Source organism: Sciurus vulgaris (genome assembly GCF_902686455.1).
Source record: "Sciurus vulgaris genome assembly, chromosome: 7".
NCBI lineage: Eukaryota > Metazoa > Chordata > Mammalia > Rodentia > Sciuridae > Sciurus > Sciurus vulgaris.
This window is the reverse complement of record NC_136467.1, coordinates 57,941,407-57,965,810: the sequence shown is the minus strand read 5'-3', so window position 1 is coordinate 57,965,810 and position 24,404 is coordinate 57,941,407. Positions and strand designations below refer to the sequence as shown.

The 24,404-nt window shown below is 39.0% G+C and overlaps 1 protein-coding gene across 3 annotated transcripts in view; it reads left to right on the top strand.

Annotated features, from left to right (window-relative positions):
- Positions 1-23,065, top strand: part of CRYBG1 (crystallin beta-gamma domain containing 1) — a 226,187-nt gene extending 203,122 nt beyond the window's left edge. For all 3 annotated transcript variants that reach the window (XM_079149028.1, XM_079149030.1, XM_079149029.1), the window contains 9 exons: positions 4,533-4,659; positions 4,851-4,883; positions 5,889-6,001; positions 7,578-7,707; positions 10,378-10,517; positions 12,473-12,596; positions 13,003-13,161; positions 15,110-15,272; positions 21,531-23,065. In XM_079149028.1, coding sequence (XP_079005154.1) covers positions 4,533-4,659; positions 4,851-4,883; positions 5,889-6,001; positions 7,578-7,707; positions 10,378-10,517; positions 12,473-12,596; positions 13,003-13,161; positions 15,110-15,272; positions 21,531-21,619 — 1,078 coding nt within the window. In that variant the 3' untranslated portion in view covers positions 21,620-23,065. The remainder of the gene's footprint in view (positions 1-4,532; positions 4,660-4,850; positions 4,884-5,888; positions 6,002-7,577; positions 7,708-10,377; positions 10,518-12,472; positions 12,597-13,002; positions 13,162-15,109; positions 15,273-21,530) is intronic.
- Positions 23,066-24,404: the final 1,339 nt, after the last annotated feature.

Sequence of the window (24,404 nt, the reverse complement as noted above, 5' to 3'; positions counted from 1 at the left end):
ACTCAGTCCCTTAATATTTACTGCCATGCCTTTTTGTAGCTGCTTTAAAATATTTCTCATAGCCAAACTCCATGGTGTACCCCTATAATCCCAGCCATTTGGGGGGCTAAGGCAGGAGGATTGCAAGATCAAGGCCGGCCTTGTCAACTTAGTGTGATGAAAAGGGGTGGGGATGTACCTCAGTTGTAGAGAGTCGGTGGGTTCAGTCCCCAGTACTACAGAACAAATAATATCAACAACAAAAACCTCATGTAACGTGTAATAAAATGTTTGTGTAGGCTTTTGGGTATCTGCATGGAAAGGTCATGAATTTCTTTAGATGGAAATCAAATAATTGGTAATCTAACATTAGAAACCCAAGGGTGGAACAAAGTCTCATGTTCTCCCATGTTCCTACACCTGCTCCAGTGTTTCTTCACTATTATTTGTACATAAAAATAATTGTTTCAATCTGCCTGGAGTCAGCAATTCAATGCTTTATTAATGGTAAATCAAGATTTTATTGAAAGATGACCAGTCAAGAGGCCAGTAACTGTGAGCCAAGCTCAGTTGGTTCAAATGATAAAAATTTTGGCTTAGCTAACTGAAACGCCCTGGAGAAGATTTTGCTTCAGGAATGACTGAAGCAGGGGATCCAACAGTGTCATGTAGATTAGTCATAAGTCAGTCATTCACCCTAGCAAAGGAGGCCAGAGGATGCTGGGTAGCATTCCCTTTTATGTAGATTATGCATTTATGAAGATTATGCTGTTAGCACAGGTGGAATTACTATGCCCTGAGCCAGTCTCCTTTCCTTTTTACCCAGTCCCTGCTTACTTGAAATTGGTTTCCTTTATAAAATGTGGCTTTTATATGTTTCTATTATTAGTAATTTCTAGTTGTATTTCCTGGCTTGGGGTTTTTTTCTCATTGCAGCAGTTGAGTTTTGGTGTTGGGGGAAGCTGAAGGGAGGCACACATGTGCACACCACACACACACACACACACACACACACACACTACTTCCTTTTAATGCGTTGGATGAGGCAGGGCTTCTGTACTTACCAGGACCAGCTGCCTCCTTATTATTTCATGCCCTTTTATCATTTGACAAATATATATTGAGGTCTATCATGTGCAAAAGCACTACATTATGTCCTTACAAAAGTTACAGTATTTATATAAAACATAATCATTGCTACCAACAGGTGGAGATTAAATGCTCTGCACAGCAGAAAGAGATTAATTTCGGGCCTGGAGGAATTAGGACGGGAGTTAGGCCTTGCAGGATGGGAAGGGAGTTAGGCCTTCAGGATGGGAAGGGTAAGATATGCCAAAATGAAGAAGACTAGTCTATTCATTTTTATAGTTTCAAAGAAAAGAAGTTTTATTTTTAATGGCTTTATTTTTATTGGTAAATAAGCATGTTAGTTGGTTCTTTATTTCTTTAGTTTGTTCCAGTGATTCAAAGTCAGAACAATAGAAAAAATAAAACTTTTGAAATTCTTACTCTGTGAAAGGATCTCCCAGGAAACTCACAGGTAACAAATTCCCTGGGTAGGAAGCTCATTATTAGCTCTGAAACAGAGACAGCCTTCAGGAAGGATGCTCATGAGATCTGGAGTTGAGGTTTTGAGGAACTGGATTCCATTTCTTATTGGGAAGTCAAAAGAAACTCCTTTACACAATTCTGCTTATCAGTTTCTAGTTCTGTGCTATACTCTTGCTTAAATAATGGAGTCTGTGCTAATTTTATTAAAAACTAAGAGCAAAATGAAGTATTTCTGGAGCTTAGATAAAAATAATTAGGCCGTTGTCTTTAATTCTTTTTCCTTTGGCCTACTACAGAAGGGTAGGTTTGGTAATTCTGAGCCATTGTGCCCACTAGGCCAGGACCTGCTAGCACTTGCTCCTGCCTCTCTCCTGCCCCCCGCCAGCCTTTAAACAGAGGCATCCTGAGTCACATGTACAGAATACATTTGAATAAGGCCAGTATGGCATATCTTTTTTTTTCTTTCTCTTTTTGGTGGTGCTGGGGATTGAACCCAGGGCTTCATACATGCAAGGCAAACACTCCACCACTGAGCCACATCCCCAGACCCAGAATGGGATTTTCTTGAGTCCCAAGTCTTAGTAGATGCTCACCTCAGAAGGCATGTTTGGGTTTCTTCTCCCTCCCCGGAACCCCTTCGTACACACAGTTCATGGATTCTGGCTGGGGCTGCATCTTGGAGAACAGCAGCAGCCTGAATTCAAGCAGCATCGTCATAAATTGTTTTTTCCTGTTTCAACTTTGGTGATTTAGATGGGCTTACCTGGGTGTGGTGTGTTTACTTACATGTAGTTTATTTTAGTTTTATAGGGAATTGGAGTACTCATACTTCTTAAAGAAAAGAAAAAAAAAAAAAAAAAAAGAATTGAGAAACTTCTCCCAGGCTGGCTCAGTGACTACCTGCTTTCCTGTGGAGCGTTCTTCTATCTCTCCCTCTTTACTGACTTTTTGCCTCTATACATTGAGGTGGAATAAAAAGCCTTTTAGCTCTTTGTTCTCTAATTTGCTATAAAGGCCGTACTGGGAACATTTTTGAGATATGACTTTTTAATTTAATTTTCATTTAAATTTTTCCTTCTTTTCTTTTTTAAAGTCCTATTTTGTTTTTTAAGATTTCCTTGCTAAACAGACCCCCCCCCCCAACACACACACCTAACAGCACCCTGCTTCTGTGGCTGTCAGTGCCCAGCGTGTGGTTAGCCACAGGCTGCATGTGCAGAGGCAGCACTACAGGTACCCATGTGCCCTGTGACCTCACCAGGTCAGTTCTGGGATCTTAGCCAACTCCCTAACTTATAAATGAAAATACACACTTTCACAAAGCTTAAGGGACCTCTTCAAAGTCACCTGAAAGTTAATGTCTTGACCACAGCTGGAACAAGGTCTCCTAATTCCTCATAATGGTAATAAGTAGGTTTTAAAAACTGCTAAGGAAGCTCAGAAATGGGGTGGCCGTATTTTCTGAAAGAGCCCGGGACTGGCGTTTATAGCAGTTTCTGTCAGGTGGCCAGAGGTGAGCGTGCAGGCACGAACTACCAGTGGAGATTTCTGCAGCGTTCTTTTTCTCCTTGGTGGCTGTTCATTTCCTGGTGATGTCTGGGCTTACACTTTTGTTTAAATTGGCCTTTAGTAAAGTAAAATCTGAATCTGTTTTATTTATGAAGTTTGCAGACTGCTTTCAGTATGCTTTAATAGAAAAGTAAATGGAAGGAAACTTCACAGAGCACATGGCAGGTGGGTGGCAAAGCAAAGAGAGCCTGGGGAGCTATCTCAGGTTTGGTCATGCTCTGGCCCCTGGTTAATTGTGTCATCTTGGAGGGTCACTTCCCATTCAGAACAAGCAGCAGCAAATAATTCCTTGTCATGCTTCTTACCCATCTATGAACTTTTGAGGGTAGGGATTTTGTCTTTTTTCATTGTATTCTTAGTGCCAGTCTGGTTCCTGGCACATGGCAAAAGGTCAGGCAGTGTTTATTGAATGTATGATGAATGAACTTTCCTGTGTCTTTAGATTTTCCCCATCTGTAAACTGGGCACACCAGCACTGCCTTTGGTAAGTGTGCTTTAGTAGATGTGAAAGCACTTGGAAAGTTCTGAATGCAATACCAGAGGCTTATTCCTCTAAGCCATGGATCATTAGAGCAATGAATTAACTGAATCGCTCTTGAATACAACAGAATTGAAAAACTGTTTTCCCTTCAAGGACTTTATCTTTGATAGGAAATAACATAGGAATAGTTAGTTTTGTTGATTTTCCTCTCCAAGTTTAGATCACTGAAAAGATAACAAATGAAAACATTCACAAGAGATTTGTTTTGAGTATTTCTGTGAGTTTGTTCAGTTTTGCTTATTATACCATTGTATCATGCTGGAAATAATATTCGAAACAAAATCTTAATTAGCCGCTTTTTTTTTTTTAGCAGTTGACTTTTTCAATGTGTTTTGTTGTGTAGCAGAGACATAACTTCTTGTTAAAATATTTCTGCAAAAATATTTAATGTTGATAACAAAAAGAATTCTTGTTTGCTTATTAAAATAAATAGGTTCTTCTTTAAAGTTCAGTTTGTTTCCTTAGAAAAGAATTAGGAAAATACAGAGAAATACCCTTATTGGAGCTTCCTCAAGGAATAGGGATTTGATAAGTAAGGACACCATAGAGTTCATATAAAGATACTTTTTTGCCTATCATTTCTTTTTTGCTTTTTGTGTCTTTCGGGAATGGAAGTCTCACTGTCTTGCCCAGGCTGGTCTTGAACTCCTGGGCTTAAATGACCCTCACCTAAGCATCCTGAGTAGCTGGGACTTTTTAGACTTTGCCTACCATTTTGATCTCTCATGTGAACAAATCCATTCCTAAAGATTAATGGAGAATCAGAAACATTAAGGTCATGGATTAGTAAAACAAATGAAGTTTTCCACATGATCCTTATTTACCCATATTTGTATGACAGTTTTATATGTAAAAATAGGAGTGATAACAATCACTGTTTTTGTTTCTTTAGATGGGTAGCCTATGAAAATCCTGACTTCACTGGAGAACAGTATGTTCTGGACAAAGGCTTTTACACCAGTTTTGAGGACTGGGGAGGCAAAAATTGTAAGATTTCTTCTGTCCAACCCATATGTTTGGTAAGGACTTATTTATTTGTATGAGAATATTTATTGTATTAATTTTGGATTTCCATAATGTGTGCTTCTGGTTCACACACTGTTGACTACTATAGCAAATAGCTGAGGTTATTTTAGCAGTAATTGCTAATGATCTGGAAGAGAAAACTGATCTATTCATTTCTTTTTCTCTTCCTTTTAAAAATTTTTAGGATTCTTTCACTGGCCCAAGGAGACGAAACCAGGTAATTCAAAAAATATTCCATTTTTTAAATAATTAAGGGACCTTTCACTGAAAAGCTGAACTTACGTGTTAAATGTCAGATATGTGGGACATTTTGTTAATTTACCCATTTTTATGTAGGAAAACCTAGTTGTATTTTTTTGTTTTCTTTTCCTCTTCTTTCTTCTCCCTTTTCTCCTTATTGTGCTAGGGATTAAGGCTTTATGTACATCAGTTGTATTTTAAAAATAAGACATGTTAACTTTAAGACTTGATTGGTAGCACTGACCCATCAAATTTTTCTTATACTCTTATCATGTAAATTAATATGTAAAGCTAAACTTTATATTATTACATTGAATCAGTTTACATTAATATACTTAGATAAATATTTCAAACAATAGCATATAGTTATGATAAATGGCAAAATGAATTTTCATATTTGCTGTGTCTGCATTAGACAAATATTTTATATGGTCTCGCTCAAGCCTTTTGATTGCAGACTCTTAAACCAACTGCAGTGTTAAATTTGTTATTTAGGCTTTTTAATGGAAATGTTCAGACAACCATAATTACAGAGGTACAAACACCACTGTAGTCTCCTTTATTGGCATATGAATGATTCTAATAAGTCAGCAAGTATCTTCCATTGAGAGGGAGGAAAACTATACTATATGTTTCCAAAATACAGTTTATTATTAATGTTAGAACTAATGAACAATTACTTTTGGCCACAATAAAGCTTTAAAATGCCTCATGGCTTGTTAACAACAGGGTGTTCTATAGAAAGTTGCCTCTGTTGATGGATTGTCCTTTGATGTCTCTGAATTAAATAGTCATGAATGGCACAGCCAACATGTTTCTAATTGATCATTCATATAGAAGTAGAAAATTAAAGGATTTATAAAATTCATACCAGTTTGCTGTAACAGGTTAGTAGGTCAGGTTTGGGTCATCAATTCAAAAGCTGAATATGTTAACATATTTTAGGGAAATAATTTTGTGTGTTCTGTTTGCTTTTTCGAAGATTCACTTGTTTTCGGAACCACAATTTCAAGGTCAAAGTCAAAGTTTTGAAGAGACAACAAATCAAATTGATGATTCATTTTCTACCAAGTCCTGCAGAGTTTTAGGAGGGAGGTGAGCAAAGCAATGGAGTTGCAGAGTGGGAATCACTGGGGTAAAATAGGATTCACATGTCAATTTTGCAATAATCATCAGGTGCCTGGCACTATATGAAGCCACCATCTTAGTTTGGAAATACATTTTGCAGCATCTGAGTGCTAGGTGCCAGAGGATCTGGACATGAGAGTGGTTGAGAAGTTGAAGATCATCTCAGTGTACAAGGAATTCATTTCAAGTTCTGTACTCCAAATTCCTGCTCTCTCATCTATAAAAGGAGAGCTGAACTCTAGATACTCTTCAAGGTACCTTGAAAGGTAGATTGTTTTACAGGCAGATAAGAATAGGATAGGCACACTGCACACTAGGCAGATGAAGAAAAGTACGTGACTGGAGTGGAGTTGGTGTGTATGCTGATCCAGGAGCACAACATCCTCCCTAGCTGGAGCCTTTTGTAGGAAAGAAGTGAAGCCAGCCTGGGCTGGGAGGGCGGACTCAGGCTGTGAAGACTCCCCCTAAGCAAATATTCAGTTCTATGAATGCCATAGGAAACACAAGATGGGAAAGGCTATAGGCTCAATGGGCCATGCTGAAAACAATGGTTTTACCAGAGCTTCATTAAAGAAGGGAGAGTCTGAGGTCTGGGAAACTTGATCAGGAAAATGTTGGAGCAGTATGTACAAGAATTGATGAGGAATTAAGTCTAATGATCATGGTAATGGTTCCTTTAATTCTTCATTCTTTATGATCTAAGCAGCACTACCATACCATTTAGCATCAGTGAAAGAGCACTGGCTTCACATTCAGATACATACACTGATGTAAGCAGCTTCAGAGCTGCTTAGCTCCAACCCATCCCTGTTCCTCCTTATCCCCGCTGATTCATGTATTCCTTCCAGACGTGCACATGGTTTCATTGCCTTTCTCAACTCTCTAGAACATAAACTTAAGGAGAGCAGGGATTTGTTTTGTTCTCTCCTGTGTCTCTAGATAAGGAAAATGCCTGACATGCAATTGTCCTCAATGAGCATTTGTCGAATTTAGGGGGTGTGGGGACAACTTCTCGGGACGCATGATGCATCACCATTTTATCAATAATCCTGAGACCTTGAGAGGACAAGTGACTTGTCTAAGTCACTGTGATATTTTTGAGTCCTGGCCCAGTGCAGAGGTGTTGGAAATGAGGGTAAAGAGTAAAGGGAAGTGTGAGAGAAATTTTGGGAGGATGTCAATAGACCTTGGTGACTGACAGCTATGATGGTTGAAGAAAAATTATTATAGGAGACTCCTAGGCTACCATTGGCTGGGAAAAGCTGGCACCTGTGAGAGAAGCAAGGAAGGCTGGGAGGTGGGAAGTAAAATCAGGGGTCATTCCACGGAGAAGGAAGTTTTATTTTCAAAATGCAAAACTAGTTGACTTATGAATATTAATTTGTCATGAGATTAAATGCAGTAAGTATATCCAGATATTTTTGAAGAATGAACAGTTAGCCAGAAGCCTCATGTTTGTCATAGCAGGCTGCCTCTAAAAATCAGACTTATAGAGTAGAAATGCTCAAATTACATATTGTGTATGTGGTTTTTCCTACTGTAGCTGGGTTGCATATGATGGAGAAAATTTCTCTGGCAATCAGTACGTGTTGGAAGAAGGCCACTATCCTTGTCTCTCTGCAATGGGATGCCTGCCCGGAGCAACTTTCAAGTCTCTTCGTTTTATAGATGTGGTAAGTGCGTCAGTGTGAACACAGGGTTTCAGAAATGTATGGCCCGCACAGCTGATGGTTAGAGCGAGGAAACCAGCACCTAGAGCGTAGTTGGGGATTAAAGTTGAAGACAAGAAAACAGTTGCAGCCAGCTTTCCACTTTGTCACTTTTGGTCTCTTTATATATCTAACGTAGGAACCTTTGCTATTTATTGAGTCTTCAGAGGCAGGGTGTTAGGTTAGTCACGGGCCACCGTCATCATGGATTAATTCAAGGACCCTCTCCTGTGTTGTTTTTCCCCATTTCCTATCATATCTCTATTCACAGGCACCCATTACAGTGTGATTTTGGAACATAGCTTGGATATGCTTATAAAATGTATGTTTTTAAAAGTTCTGTTCTTAGGCTTTCAATTCATATAAACCTTATGCCTATAAATGAAACTATTTAACACCCCGTGTTGCCGTATGTGCATTTGGATAGGTACAAGTGTTCCACCACCCTGTGTTACTTACAGAATCCTCATATGCTTATCCTGCGGACTGTGGGAGCCTCTGGGGCTGACCAGGGAGTGGAAGTGCAGGGTGTCACTTAGTGCTGCCAGGTCCCACCACTTCTCTGCACTGTGGTTCCTGCTTCCCACATGGTCTCTGAGACTGTAGTCTCATTCTCATGTCAGTTTGATGGAATGGGTAGAAAGTTTTATCTCATTGTTGGGTTGATTTGTACATCGCTGTTAGTGAAGTTGTATCATATAATTTATTTGTCATATTCTGATTGGTAAATTGCCCATTTATATCCTTTGTCCTGCTCTTTATTTGATTTCCTGTCTTTTATTGTTTTTACTGATCTGCAGAAATTCCTGGTAGTTTTTTAGACTATTACTCTTGTTTGAGAAATTTTCAATCAAATGACTTCTGTGTGTTAATCCAGGTTATAGTGCCCCCTTTAGAACAGAAATTTTCCATTTTGATGTGGTCCAAGCAATACTCAAAACAACACAACTGCAAGATAATGTTTGGATATTTAAGTCTAAGTGTGTCTGCAGTTTTGGAAATTTTTATTAGTTCCTTGGTAACTGATCTCATAAAAAGCTTTAAACATATGTAGCTGATGATTTTAAAGGTAGGAAAAATATGTGAGTTGGCTTTATATTATCCTTGCCTGTCTGTTTAAATAATAAAATGTTATTGAAAGACATGAAAATAGTATCGGTGAAATGTGGAATGATGTGGTAAGATTCATTAGCTTTCAGGTAATGAAATAAGACTTTCTGATAGTTAACCTGCTTAGAATTCTAAAAGCTACCTTCAATTATATATTTTGAGGTTTTCAAATGCCATTCCTCAACCAGAGCTTGGCATCTATATTCACATCACTCAAACACTTATAGATGATGTCCTTTTAAGTTTTGATTGTGAGGAAACACATTTTTATCCATATTAAGACTATACATTTTTGTGTGTAGGCAGTGCTTGGAATCAAACTGGGGGCCTTGTTGCATGCTAAAAGCATCTTACTATGGAGTTTGCATCCCCAGCCCTATTTTTAATTACATTTTTAATTGTAATTTGATACTTCAGAATTGTTTAATCCATTTTGATATTAACCTTGACTGTTTGGAACATTTGGGGCATGCCATTTTAGAGAAAAGTGCGGTAAACGTGCAAAGTAGTCAGATGACTACAATTTTTGTCTTGCTTCCTCCTTGTATGTTTTATATAACCTAATTCCTAGACCATGCAAACCACCTCCACACACTAATCTGCTGTGTTGACTGATGGACGAAATCTTTCCTACATGTCGGGGCATATCCACATAAATGAAGCAGTAAAGTGCCGCACCCTTGCCACAGAACTTTAGGCAGGTGGGGAAATAATTGTAATCCCCACCTACTTTTTTGATGTATCATTTATGATCTTAGGAATATTATCATTAGAGCTTAGTCTAGGGTCATAAGGGTCTGTAATTTGAAAACAAACAGAAGCTGCCAACGTTTCATTTTTCTGAAATCAGTGAACTTACATGTTGTTGTGCTCTTTAAAATGATTGACAGTTTGAAACTGGGGCTTCCATCCTGTTTTCTTTCCTCTAGACAATGAAGCCTACAGGAAGGTTTGGGAGCATGAGCATACAGAATCCTAATCTTATTAACAAAACAGAAAAAAAAAAAAAAAAGAGAGAGAGAGAGAGACATTTGAAAATGGCTACAAGGGAACATCTCCTTAACCAGGAACACTACTGTGCCACTGACATCAGACTGCCATAGTCCTCTGTTCCTTGCCATTTATGTTCATGGCTCTTTAGCCTCCATTTGTCCCATGGAAAAAGGCCAAGTTGAAAATAAATTCTGTCAAAAGTGTTGGCATTCCATGCACATACCCATTTTTTTTTTTCTTTCTTTTTTTTTTTGCACACCTGGCAAAAAAAGATCCCTGACTGGGATCTTTCCCCCTCTTTTTAATGTGATTGACATGGACCTGCCTTTCTGTGCAGTGGGGAAACTCATCCCCTGTATGCGTTCCCTTCAGCTTTGGAGCATGTAGACATCCAGGTTTCCCAGGAAAGGGAGTTTATGAGCCAGCCACATCTGGCAGTCTTGTGCTTTGTCCTTGTATCTAGATGATTTTCACATAAGCTTCCAATTATTAACAGATGAATAACAGAATACTATTTTTGCTTTCAAACAGGAATTTTCTGAACCAACAATTATTCTTTTTGAAAGAGAAAACTTCAAAGGAAAAAAGATTGAACTTAATGCAGAGACAGTTAATCTCCAATCCCTGGGATTCAACACACAAATACGCTCTGTTCAGGTTATTGGTGGCATGTAAGTGAGTTGCCTACTTGTTAATTCAATAAAATAGATTTTTTTTTTTTCCCTTAAAGAGGCAGGTCTCACTGTGTTGCCCAGGCTGGCCCTGAACTTCTGGACTCAAGGGATCCTCCCATCTTAACTTCCTGAGTAGCTGGGACTATAGTCGTGTGCCTCCACACCTGGCAAAAAAAGATAATATTTTAAATTAAATTTAAAACATTTAAAAAATTGAGATAATTGAATATATTTATGGGTACAAAGTGATGTTTTGATACATGCATACATTGTGAGATGACTAACGAAGAGTGATTAGTGTATCTATAACCTCAAATATTTATCATTTCTCTGTTTTGAGAAACTTAATTTAAAATCCTTTGTTAGCTGTTTTGAAATACACATTATTCTTCACTGAAGTTACCTTGTTATGCATAACAAAACTTATTCCTCCTACCTGTTCCTAACTGTAGCTTTGTATACACTGACCAACAGTTCACCCCTCCCTCCATCTGCTGCCTGTGGTAACTTCCTTTCTACTCTCTACTTCTAAGAGTTCAACTGTGTTAAATTTCACACAGAAGTGAGATCATGTGGTATTTGTTTCTCTGTGCCTGCCTTACAAAAATTGTTTGGTCAAATTTTCCTCTTTCCTTTGTTACCTTAAATGAATGAACATAGAGCTCCTCCTTTTCTGTAAGTGTTAATAATGACACTTTTCTTGGTTGGAAAAGCCATATATAAACTATCTTTCATCTCCTTATCTGAATTTTTAGCTTCAGGTAAGGATTGCTAACACCCCGTGAAGTCACTAGGGGAATACTTAGCACACAAGTGCTCAGCAAATTTTATGGGGCATCCTTTTTTTTTAGCAAGAGAGAGAATGAGAGAGAGAAGAGCTTATTTTTCTCATTCCTTTGAAAGACCAAGTCCTTTGATTTTGGAGCTAAAGCTTAAGCTTTTCCTTTGACTAGAAGTAACTGACAGATGGGAATTTTTTTTTTCAACTTTGACTAATTTTGAAATTGAATAGGACATAAAAATGAATAAGTAGCTGGGTGTGGTGGCACACACCTGTAATCCCAATGACTCCGGAGGCTGAAGCAGGGGAATCACAAGTTCAAAGCCAGCCGTATCAACTTAGCGAGGCCCTAAACAACTCAGCCAGACCCTGTCTCAAAATAAAAAAAAATTAGAAGGGCTGGGGATGTCGCTCAGTAGTTAAGCACCACTGGGTTCAATCCCTGCTACAAAAAAAAAAAAAAAAAAAAAAAAGGATAAGTATCATCTATCTGTATGCATCAAATGTTAGAGGGAACTACAGTTATTTTAAAAAAGAGAATTATGGGTGATTTTTTTCAATAGTTTCTAATGAATATTTTAAGATGAGATGGCTAAAATAACATTTTAGTATGCCAGGACAGGATTAGATGACTTCTCCCTTGGTGTGTCAGCGATGGAAGAGGGCCAGGGGGTTGCCCCCCGTCAGTCCATGGAGTGTGCTGCTCTAGCATTTGCAGGGAAGGAACTTGAGTATCTTTTTAACATTTGTGTGGATTTTATTCTTGTTTTAAACAAGAATTTATTTTTTATTTAATCCTCACCACTTACTAATGCTGCATACTAAGAGCTTTGCAAATATTAACTATTTATTTATAAAGATCCATAAACTGAGACTGTTTTATGAACAGCTCTCAGGAAGTCCTGCTAAAAGACTATCTTTATTTCATTGTTTCATTGGAGGAAAAAGATTATCTATTTTTTTCAAGACTATACCAAAAATCTGCTATTTGTCAAAAAATGGCTGCTTTAGGTATTCTAGAAAATAGTTTTGTCCCTCCATCAATGTATATTTAAAGTATAAAGTTCAGTCCAGAATTTGAAAGCATTCTAAAAATAGATGTAATTGTAGGGCCTATTGTCAAATGGAAATTTCCATTTCTTATGGTTATCTCCTTTTCCCCCACAACCAGATGGATTACTTATGAATATGGCAATTACAGAGGTCGACAGTTCCTATTGTCACCAGCAGAAGTACCTAGTTGGTATGAATTCAGTGGCTGTCGCCAAATAGGTTCTCTACGACCTTTCGTTCAGGTATGTTTTTCTTTTCCATGCCATGAATAGAATCTTCTCTGAAAAAATTTTTTTTGAAAGTGCAAGTTAACTTTTAGTTTCTAAAGTTTGAAATTGGCTTGTCCCGTACCCCCTCAGTATTTGTGCTCAATATTTGGGCAACATGAGGTGTGGCTGCTTCAGAAATGCTACCAACTTAAGACAATGAATGGTATGTCCCAAGTTCTGGTGAGTTCACAGGCAGGCTCGCTGCCCTTGGCACTTTGAAATGTTGTCAAACTCTTATCATTGAGAAAATCTTGAAACCTCAAGTATAGTAATTATCCCTATCCATACCTCACTTTGGCTTCTTCTGAATATTAATGCTTATTCAGTGCTTTTAAAAGCACAGCTTGTATATGACTATTGCTGGGGTTTTGTCTTCTAGAAACGAATTTATTTCAGACTTCGAAACAAAGCAACAGGGTTATTTATGTCAACCAATGGCAACTTAGAGGATCTGAAGCTTCTTAGAATACAGGTCATGGAAGATGTTGGTGCTGATGATCAGATTTGGATTTATCAGGAAGGATGCATCAAATGCAGGGTGAGTCTTTTGGATTAGGCAGGGGTCTGGAATACCTTTGCCAGGAGGTGATTCATCCTTTATCATGCTTTTGATCTTTCTTCAAGTAGATACTACTCATGATTCCTGAACACCTTCCAAATAAATGGGAAGGTTTTTTTTGTTGTTTTTTCATGAAAATTTTTCACGACTTTGATAGAATCAGTCCCAGGAACTTAAAATGGGAGGTAAATCTAGTACTGATCCAAGAAAGAGTATTCTATTTATACTTGGTTTCTATCTTTTAATAGAAAAAGTAAATGATCGCTGTTCTTCCCCTGTCCTTAATCTACTTATTGTAAAAGTAAACTCTCGCCCAAGTGCATCAATAGAAATCACTTTTGGTTTGTTTCTGTTTTGGAGAACTCACGGCATAAGATGAAGGGTGAAAGGATGGCCCTGGGGGTGGGAGCCCCCATTTCCTAATAGTCACATGCTGGGAAGTGGAGGATGGCCCATCGCCTTCTTGCATCACTCTTGTCCCCACAGACATTTAAAAGTTGAATGTAGACAGATTTTATGAGAGAAGCCCATGCTTCTATTTTAGGTATCTTCTTTACTCCTTGACTTTATGGGCTTGACGGTTGGCTCCAGGTATTTTAAAAACTTGGTGTCTGTGAGTCAGCAGAAGGTACACAGTCTCATGGGGAGGAGCACATTTGCTCATTGGGTCTGCCATGCATGAGGGAGAAATATCATTTCGTAAATAGAAGTGCTGTTTAGACGCACACAGAAGCAGCAGCACTAGAAACAGAAGTAGCTATAATATAGAAGCATGAAGAGAAGCCCACTTCTACCTTGGAATTCTTAAGTAATGCAAGAAAATGTTGCTTCCAGCAGTTATTTCTAACAATGTTTCGGTGATGTTGTTTAAAAACTTTTAATTCATTAGGTCAGTGAGATAAGTGAAGTGTTACAGATGATCACAATCACAATGCTTTCATCTGGACATAGAGTAGTACATTTGGTGACTGATGGATTGTTTGATTGATTCAGGTGCTGGGGGTTGAACCCAGGGCTTGGCACATGTTAGGCAAGTGCTTTACTACTGAGCTTCATCCCCATTCCAGAACAGTACACTTTTAATGAGCTTTTTAAAATATTTTATTTACTTTTATTGCACTGTTAGTGGTATGTGAACATATGACTATAATACAATGTTTATATATTAAGGGTAGATTCATTTCAGGGAGACTTTTAAACATGCATTAAAACACCCTCTAGTGAGCTTGTAGTTTCTTCTCTCTCTTTTTATAGTTGATAGCATGCCTATTTAGGAAATTTTAGACATTCCTCATGAAGGAAAGACAAGAGAAGCTAATAAATGTGATTTCAAGTTTTAAAATGGGCTGGGGAAATAGCTCAGCGGCTGGGGAGATAGCTCAGCTGGTAGAGTGCTTGCCTCGCAAGCACAAGGCCCTGAGTTCGATCCCCAGTACCGCAAAAAAAAAAAAAAAAAAAAAAAGTTTTAAAATGATAAAATACACAGTAGCCACTCCAGTGCTATAGCATTAGAAGTACAGTCATATACCAGAAGGTCCGTCAAGCAGTGGCAGGTGTGTGGGGTGGGGGTGAAGGGTAGAGATTGAACGACAGACCCAGCCTCAGATCAGTCACTTCTAATAGGGAAAACTATCCCAATGGGCAGTTTTAATGTCCTGAGACTTGTCTTAACAGTAATACAGAGTCTTGCCAAGGGCAGAAGTCTCTTATGATGGACAAGAATTGAGAACTTTCCATTACTCATATCATCTGAAATAAAGGACATAAATACTTGTTGTTTGGTTCTAGTTATTCTGGCTAAAAGCTGAAATACTTCATGTGGGATAAATGAAGTCAGGAACTACGATAATTTAAAAACCAGAGGAATAATTGCTGTGAGACTTGAATATATCTCTTTCTCTAGTGCTTTGTTTTTTCCACTACACAGATAGCAGAAGACTGTTGCCTGACAATTGTGGGCAGCCTGGTAACATCTGGCTCAAAGCTGGGCCTGGCGCTGGACCAGAGTGTTGACAGTCAGTTCTGGTGCATGAAGCCAGATGGCAGGATCCACAGCAAACTGAAGCCCAATTTAGTTTTAGATATCAAAGGTAAGGATCATTTCCTTTATTATAATGTGCCTTGCTTCAGTTAAGAAAAAAATCTCTGCAGTTGGTAAGTACATTATGAATAGTAAGTGTTTTTGTTAGCTTTTTCATCACTATAACCATAATGCCTGACAGGAACAACTTAAAGGAGGAAGTTTTTGGGGGGTGCTTAGTTTCAGAGGACTCAACCCATAGATGGATGACTCCATCTGGGTCCTAGGTGAACAGCACATCATGGGGGAAAAGCCCAGTAGAGGAAAGCTGCTCATCTTATGGAGGAATCAAGAAGTGGGGGTGGCGTGGAGGGGTGGCAAGGGGCCACAAGAGATGCATCTTTCCATGGCACCTCCTCCAGTGACCCTCCTCCTCCAGCCATGCCCCACCTGCCTTCAGTTACCACCCAGTCTGTCCATTCAAACTAGGATGAACTGATTAGAGCATAGCTCTCATCATTTCCCCTCCAAACATTCCTGCATTAACATGGGAGTTTTGGGGAAGCATCTTAAATCCAAACCATAACAGTAGGAGAGATCCTACTGGGTGCCAGCCACTGTGTTCAAAACGTACATTAGCTTATGAGATCTTCATAGCAGCCCTAGGAGGTCTGTGTAGAACTTCCTCCCTCCTCTCTCTCTTCCCATTATAAACCCCAAATCTGAGGCTCAGAGGCATTAGTCAGTTTGGCCATGATCTCACACCTGGGAGTGCTGAGCTGGGATCTGGATACAGGCTGATTTCCAAACCATTTTTTTTTTTTTTTTTTTAGGTGCTGGGGATAGAAACCAGGGTCTAAGCATGCTAAATATGTGTTCTATCACTGAGCTACACCCCAAACCCTGTTTTTATTTTAAAAATAATAAGCTAAAAAGCTGTGATCTTAGTATAGTTGATGAAAAGATCTAAGATCTAAAAGGGAATAACACGGGATGATTTCAGTGGAACATGTTGTTCAATGAAGTTTATCCAGGGTGAATGGATGGTGCTTCTTGGAATAGCGAGTTGGGTCAGTGGTCCTCAAACCATATCTGTTTGCAGAATCACCTGCAGGATTATTAAACACAGGCTGCTGGGTCTCATCCTTACAGTTCCAGATTCAGTAGGTTCCAGGGTGGGGGACAAAAATTTGCTTTTCTAATGAGTTCCCAGGTGCTGCTGATCTAAGGACCAAACTAAAGGAAACATTGATGGTACTTTAAGAATAAGAAAACAAAACTGACCTGACTCATAATAGAATTCAGAGAACTAGTGTTGTTGCCATTTATAAGCCGATGAAGACTGTGTATTCATGTCATCTGGGGCAATTTTGTTTTAAATTATTAATGAACACTTTTCTATTTCCTGTCAAGAGGCAGGATTGTTTTGCTACACATGAACCAGTGATAATGTAAACATACTTCACTGCATACTCCATTCTAAATCAGCACTTTAATCAGGGCTCTAGGCCAATGCTGTCATTAAAAACTAAGATGTAAAGGTAAAGAAACAATTGCAATCTGGTGTTTAAGATACTTCTGGATAACAGAAAATACAGCAAGAACTATTTTTTACTTATTCTTTTTAGTTATACATGACAGTAGAGTATATTTTGACATATTATACATACCTGGAATATATCTTATTATTAATTAGAATACCAGTCTTATGACTTACACAATATGGATTCACTGTGATGTATTCATATATGGCATATGAAAGTCATGTTAGATTCATTCCACTGTCTTTCCTATTTCTATTCCCTTCCCTTCATTCCCCTTTGTTGAAGCCACTGAACTTCTATCCCCCCTCCCCATGGTTGTGTGTTAGCATCCAAATATCAGAAAGAACATTCAACCTTTGATTTTCTGGGATTGGCTTATTTCACTTAGCATGGTAGTCTCCAGATCCTTCCATTTACTGGCAAATATCATAGTCATTCTTTTTTATGGCTGAATAATATTATATTGTGTATATATACCACATTTTCTTTATCTATTCATCTGTTGAAGGGCATCTAGGTTGGTTCCATAGCTTAGCTATTGTGATTTGAGCTGCTATAAACTTCGATGTGCCTGCGTTACTATAATATGCTGATTTAATTCCTTTGGATATATATCTAAGAGTGAGATAACTGGATCAAATGGTGGTTTCATTCCTAGTTTTTTGAAGAATCTCCATACTACTTTCCAGAATGGTTGCACCAGTTCTACCAGCAATATTTAAATGCACCTTTTCGCCAACATCCTCACCAACATTTGTTGTCACTTATATTCTTAATAATTGCCATTCTGCCTGGAGTGAGATGAAATCTCAGTGTAGTTTTAATTTGCATTTCTTTAATTGATAGAGATGTTGAACATTTTTTCATATATTTGTTGGCCATTTGTAGTTCTTCTGTGAAGCATTTGCCTGTTTATTTATCAGGTTGTTGATTTTTTTTTTTTTTTTTTTGGTGTTTTGAATCCTTTGTATACCCTAAAAATTAACACTCTGTCTGTCTGAGGTGCAGGAGACAAATATTTTTTTTCCACTCTGTAGGCTCTCTCTTCACACTCCGATTGTTTCCTTTGCTGTAAAAAAACTTTTTAGTTTGATACCATTTATTGATTCTTGATTTTACTTCTCATCAAGAACATTTTTATCATGGGTTTTGGTAGCTGCTTGGGTTTGGAAGTGCCTGTCAATTCTGGGTCCAGGTAGGTAGAGTGGACAACCCACTTAACAGTGGAATTAAAATCATAACTTGAGAAGTTGGAAAGGTGCTAGGATAGGCAGACAAACCAAGTTGAATGAAGGCACAGACTGAGCACAAATTAAGCAACGTGCTTGCAGGCCAGATGGGAACTAATAATCACATACATGGCCTATATCTTACATATTCCCTTGGACATAAGAAAATAAATCTAACATTCAGAAAATGAACTATATAGTATACAACCCTCATATCACATCTGCTACAACAGATTTCGCTTAATACACAGGCAAAATACCCATTTAATGGAAGATTACTCAAAATTCAAACTGGCTAATACCTTTGTTCTTATTTTGATCAACTGTGGTACTGGCACTCCTCATTCCATGTAAGATAGCTTCAGAATCCCCAGAGGAGACAAAGAAATGTGACAACATTGAAAATATTAAAAAATTTAAGATATTTAGTCCCCAAAAGAAGGCTGAGCAGACCTACATGTTTCTTACAGGTGTAATGAGCTTCCTATGTCCAGGGTTAAGGTCACTGTAATCCTTAGAGCACTTCTCCTTTGTTTCTGCAAGTCGGTATTCACTGGGTACCCACCAGGTGGCAGGCTCTGTGCTGAACCCTGGGATACCAAAGTGATTGGTGACCTCTGCCTTGGCCCTGACCTGCACTTGGGACTCTAGGAGGTTCTTTCTAGGGCTTCACTTTGAAGCTCCAAAGCTCCTTCCTAGAATAGGTTGTTCATTAGTCACATGCCTCATGAGTAAGGACAGTGGCCTGTGTATTTGTGAACCCTCAATATGTAGTATGGCAACTGCAATAATTACTTAATTTCTTGTTACACTTAATTTGAATTTCTCACCATGTGGGAGAATGATGCCATCTTCTGGATAGGAAGGAGTAGGGCACAGCCCACACTCATGCAAGGAGAACAGTAAGCACATCTCTCGTGAGTAAGGACAGAGGCCTGTGTATTTGTGAACCCGCAATATGTAGTATGGCAGCTGCAATAATTACTTAATTTCTTGTTACACTGAATTTGAATTTCTCAGCATGTGGGAGAATGATGCCATCTTCTGGATAGGAAGGAGTAGGGCACAGCCCACACTCATGCAAGGAGAACAGTAAGCACATCTCTCTTTTGCCATGCACTTAGTAGGAGCCTGTGGTCTTCATGAGCTACCCCAGGAGAATTAAAATTGCCAAAACCTGTTAAAATTGCTGTTCAGACTTACTAGATGGAGTGTCTTTCTTCTCTCCTTGTGTTTGGGGAGGATGTTGTTTGGATAGATGGTCCTGTGTTATACCAGACCACGTATCTTATGATAACAGTGGAAGCTGATTCACACTCACTTTAAAAATCATCAAAAGTCTGGCAGGATTGTACTATAAGTAGGTGAATGAAACAGTTGCATCACAAAAACTAAAAGTGAACCAAAGGGGAAAGGATATCTTCCAGGCAATATATTTGTATCATTTTGTGTTTTGAGGGAATAGTACTGATTTCTTTTAAATAGGATAGAAAATTTGTTCCAAATTACTGTTTCTCAGTCCCATTTGCCAAGAACTCAAATGTAACTGGCTGAGAATCAGTGATGCGGGCCTTTATTCTTATTTGATCAACTCTGTGGCACTAGCACTCCTCTATGTAAGATAGCTTCAAAATCCCCAGGGAAGACAAAGAAATGTGACAACATTGGAAATGTTAGAAAAGTTAGGATTTAGTCACTTCCCAGCTATCCTGGCAGGCATGTGTGTGATCTCAGTACACAGGTGTGTAGCTATGAAAGGACCACTGGTGACAGTGGCCTCCTTTATACCATTATACTTGCTATATGGGAAGGTAAGTTCAAACAAACAAACAAACAAAAAAAACCCACAGTGTCCTCCTGTCTCCAAATACTTGTTTAAAAAAAAAAAAAAAAAAGGTGTTTGTGCTTATACTCTCCATCCATCCCACACTGTCTTCTGTATCAGATAGTCCAATAGAAATCTATGTGGTTTTTCCTTGTTTTTGTTTTTTGTGGTGCTGGGAATTGAATCCAGCGCCTCGCATGTTGAATCCAGCACTTTACCACTGAGCTACACCCCTGGCCCTGAAATATACCTAATTTTCCAGAAAGAGAGAAAAAAGTCTGGGATGATTAAATTTTTCCCGAAGGCAAATGAATGACTCAGATTATTTCTCAAGATCTTTCTAGTCTTCATGAGTCCAATTAGATTTGGTGTAATACACACAAAAAGTATATTAAAATACTCTAATCGTGGACTCCAGCAGTCCAGCACAGCCCCTAGATTTGATCCCCCGTACCTCAAAACAACAACAACTACTATAATCTTTAAGACTGAAAAAAACAAGGCCCTGTGCCCTGAGTACTTTCTGGAACTTCAGTGGAGCACGTTGCCTTGGTGGAGAGTGTACGATTTACTAGTACCTACTGCTGACTTGGAGATACAGAGGCCCAAGGCGCCTCATCTGTACCTGTTCCATGCTGCACCTACCTGGGGAGGCTCCTGACAACTAGTGATGACAAACTGGTTTCTTACAGAAGTGTCAGAGATGACTTCCTTCCCCATCTGCTTAGGTCTATCATGTAAATTTTCAGAACTTTTTGATACTTTGCAAATGATTTTAAAGAGGGGAGAAGTCTATTTCTTCTTGGCCTGATGATGAAGCATGATTTCAATACCAGTCATGTCCTGCATCCAGACACACAGATTTTTATTTCACTGAAGCCCCTGGTGATGCACCTTGGTGCAGAGGCTTATGCTAAAAAAAGATAAGGTTTCTGAAAGGATGTTTATTCCATACTGGAAAGAAAATCACATAACCTGTTTTTGGTTAAGATACTTCTCCTTTGTGGGTAAAAAAGATACTTCTCCATTGAAAGAAGTTAAGTATCAGAAGTTTCAAATAAGTATCCTTGGAAAGTCTTCTTACAGACATTCTGGTGAAAAGGAGTTAGGGGGGTTCATGGTACTACTTTTACAGTGCGATGGTTCTCAGTATTTTAACTGCTAGGTATTTTCATATGCTGAATTCCCAGCGGTGGGAGTGCTTCCTGTCCCTGTGCATACTTCTGGGTGTCATTAAACCCTCCCCTTTGTCTTAGTACCACCATTTTTTCATTATCTTGTTCCCTCTGATAGCCATGCCCACAGGCTTTCTGCCACTGTCAGGTCTGCCTGCTTACTCCTCACTAGGAGCTCAAATCCATGATCTCTCCACAGACTCTATTGTAGTCTCTTTGCTCTGTTCTGCCTCTCTAGACTTTTCCCTGTTGCTCCCAGTTTCAGACATGGTGGGAGTGACCATACACTGGCCTTTAAGAATCAGGTAGAAAAGGAACCCTGTGAGGTAGGCTGTGCTGTGTGGAGGCGCTGGAGCCCCCATGCAGATCTTAACAGATTGGCCTGTATGGGGTTGAGCCTCTCATCCCGCAGGAGTTCAGGGCTTCCTTCCTGCTGTTTCCTTGGAGCACACAGTTTTATGCCCTGTTTATGGCTTTTGCTCTGGAGTGTTAGTATAAAATGTCTCTGCTGTTGCTCCTTTACCCTGGTCATAGTTCCTCTTTTCTTTCTTTCAGGGGGTGCACAGTATGACCAAAATCACATTATCCTCAACACAATCAGCAGAGAGAAGCTAACACAAGTATGGGAAGCCATGGTCCTATGAACCTGAAGAACGAATGCAGGGGGAATCTCTCTGGAGGTCTTTCCAGCTGCCTTATTTGAGAAACACCAAAGGACAATGGTGATGGAGGAGCCAAGTAGAGTGACACCTTCTTCCATCTTGAATGACACTGCCATGTCTGGGAGAATCATCTCATCTTTTCAAAAGACTGTAATAATTTTAAACCAATAATTTGTCTTCCTTTCATTTCTTGCCTTTCATTTTCTCTCAGTAGCTACTTAAACAGGTTGCATCATTAGCAGCTTTGTGGTGTTTAAGATGTTGTAAGAAGACTTCAAGACTATGGACATTTAAAATTATTTCCAAAGATAGTAGTGGAGAGAACAGGACCAAATTTACTGACTTTGTGGACTTAAAAATCTCTTACACTTTAAGGGAAAGGATAGAAACCTAAGTTTGTAAGGTAGAAGACTGTTGAACATCTGAGAAACATGCTTTATTAGGCCTGTACCTTTGGTTCTTGGCCTTAATGTTTTCTGGAACCATTAATTATCATTGATAATAAAGTGGGAAAGCCTTATATATATTCAGAAATATTATAAGTGTACACAAATACTGTTTTCTTTCAGTTAATATTTAAAAATTAGTAAACTGATGGAATTTCATGTCCATGTCTGCTAACATTTATTAGCAGAATTTGGATTGCCCTAGAACGTCACAAGTGAATGTTTAATGCCTTTCTCAAAGCTGCTACTGGAACAGTATTATCATGGCCTAATTTATTAGCCTCTCCTTACTTATCTGCAAGTACTGAGGCCATGTTCTACAGTTTTTTTGCTAAAGTCAGACCTTTTAACTAATTTCCAGGCACTACTGAGTGGGACAGGCTCAGATATGAAGGTACTGAGGGTACTGCAGCCCTGATATTTCCTTCTGGTAGCAGAAAGAGAGGTGTGCAAAGCTCCAGGGGATGGCCAGCACTCATGTCCAGAAAGTAAAGGAGAAGAGACCCTTGAGGCTGGTGGTGGTCAAATGTTGGAGCTCTGTGAGCCCATGAATACTGTAAGCAATTCAAAAATGCAAAGGAACTATTTCACTTGCTGCTCTGTTGGTTCTGTTTTGAACTAAACTGCTAAATGTTTCCTTGAGTACCTCCTTCCTCTTTTTTGTCCTTGTCACTGAATACTGGTGCTCTTGTCACAAGTAGAACAAATCTTGTTTCCATTTCTCTGTTTAGGTGTTTCCAATTCTAAAATGTGATCCTCCCTGAAGTCCATAGGCAACTGTGGTCATTAGAATAATTTACCTTCAGTTTTAAAATAATGTTTGCACATGTACAACCGCGCCAAGAGGTCTGTCTCGTTCTTAGATGTATAGCTCTGATTTTAGGCATTTTGTGTATATCATTACAGAATGGTGGGGTAAGATACTCTATAATAACCTGTGCTGAATTTACCTCTTGAATAAACTTGTTTCTGGTTAACTATATTGGTGAAATCACCTATAGTCCATTCAGAACCCTCATCTAAACTTCCAAGGGTCAGCCAGCAGACTAGAAATAAATGTCTGACAGAGTAGGATGAGGCTGGCTCAAGGGTCCTGGTGTGATGGCAGGGAAGGTTTTGCTGACCACCCTCTAACTGGATAAGATAGCAAGTGAGGTCCTGGCTCACCTATGCGCTTTTGAGTACCTGACACCTCACTACTGCTCTCTGGGACAAGAACTGAGACTGCTCCAAGTGGAAGTTAAGAGCAGTTAGTATTTACAAATGGAAAAACATCTTTTTCTTTTGAAGTAAATTTGTACTAAGACAACTCTAGAGAAACCTGCTACCAAATGGGCATCTAACAGGAAAAAACAAAGTGAAATCTTCTCAAAACAAGTCTCAAAGGTCTGATAATGGGTGTGAGTACTAGAGTCAATAAAAAACACTCATGTTAATGAGACACTAGAGATTCTGAAGTACGTACTGCGATGGGTATATTGGTGAAATACCTAAATGCAGTCATAGGAGGTCAGATAATAGCCAACTGGACTCCATTGGAATGGTGGCAATTTCCACAGAAAAGTCCCCAGAGAAGCATGTTTCCATTTCTGAAAGAGGCCCAGCCATTATGCAAAACTTAGGGTTTATAGAAGTTAGAAACTTTAGCTTTAACCCTTTGAATATTAAAAGAACAAGCAATCAAATCACAGGCCAGGTTTTAATAGATGACTGTAAGGGATTCCAAACTTCTGTGATAACCACATTAGAGCAGGGGAATAAAAATGAAAGTGTGTTAGCTTTCTGTTACTATGACAAAATACCTGAGATACCCAAGTTATAAGGAGGAAATGTTTATTTTGGCTCACTGTTTTGGAGGTTTCAGTTCATGGTCAGTTTGCCCCATTGCTTTTGTGCCTGTGGTGAGGAGCTCAACAGGGAGCACGGTAGAGGAAGATGATTGATTACCTGATGGAGGCCAGGAAACAGGGAGGCAGGAGGGGGCTAGGATCCCAATATCCCCTCCAAGGGCATGCTCCCAACAACCTACCTTGCTTCCACTAGGTTCCAAAGGTTCTGCCACTCCCCAGATGGCCACAGACTGGGGACAAGATTGGCCTTTGGGGAACATTCCACATCCAAACTATAGCATCCCACCCTGGCCCCAAAGACTCATTTCCATTTCACAAGGCAAAATGAATTCCATCTATCTCCAAGAGTTCTCAAAATCTTAACAGTTCTACCACTAATCAAAAATTCAAGTCCAAAGTCTCCTCTGAGACTCAAGACAAACTCTTAGCTGTGAGCCCCTATAAAAATCAGAAGAACATAAATTTCCAAGA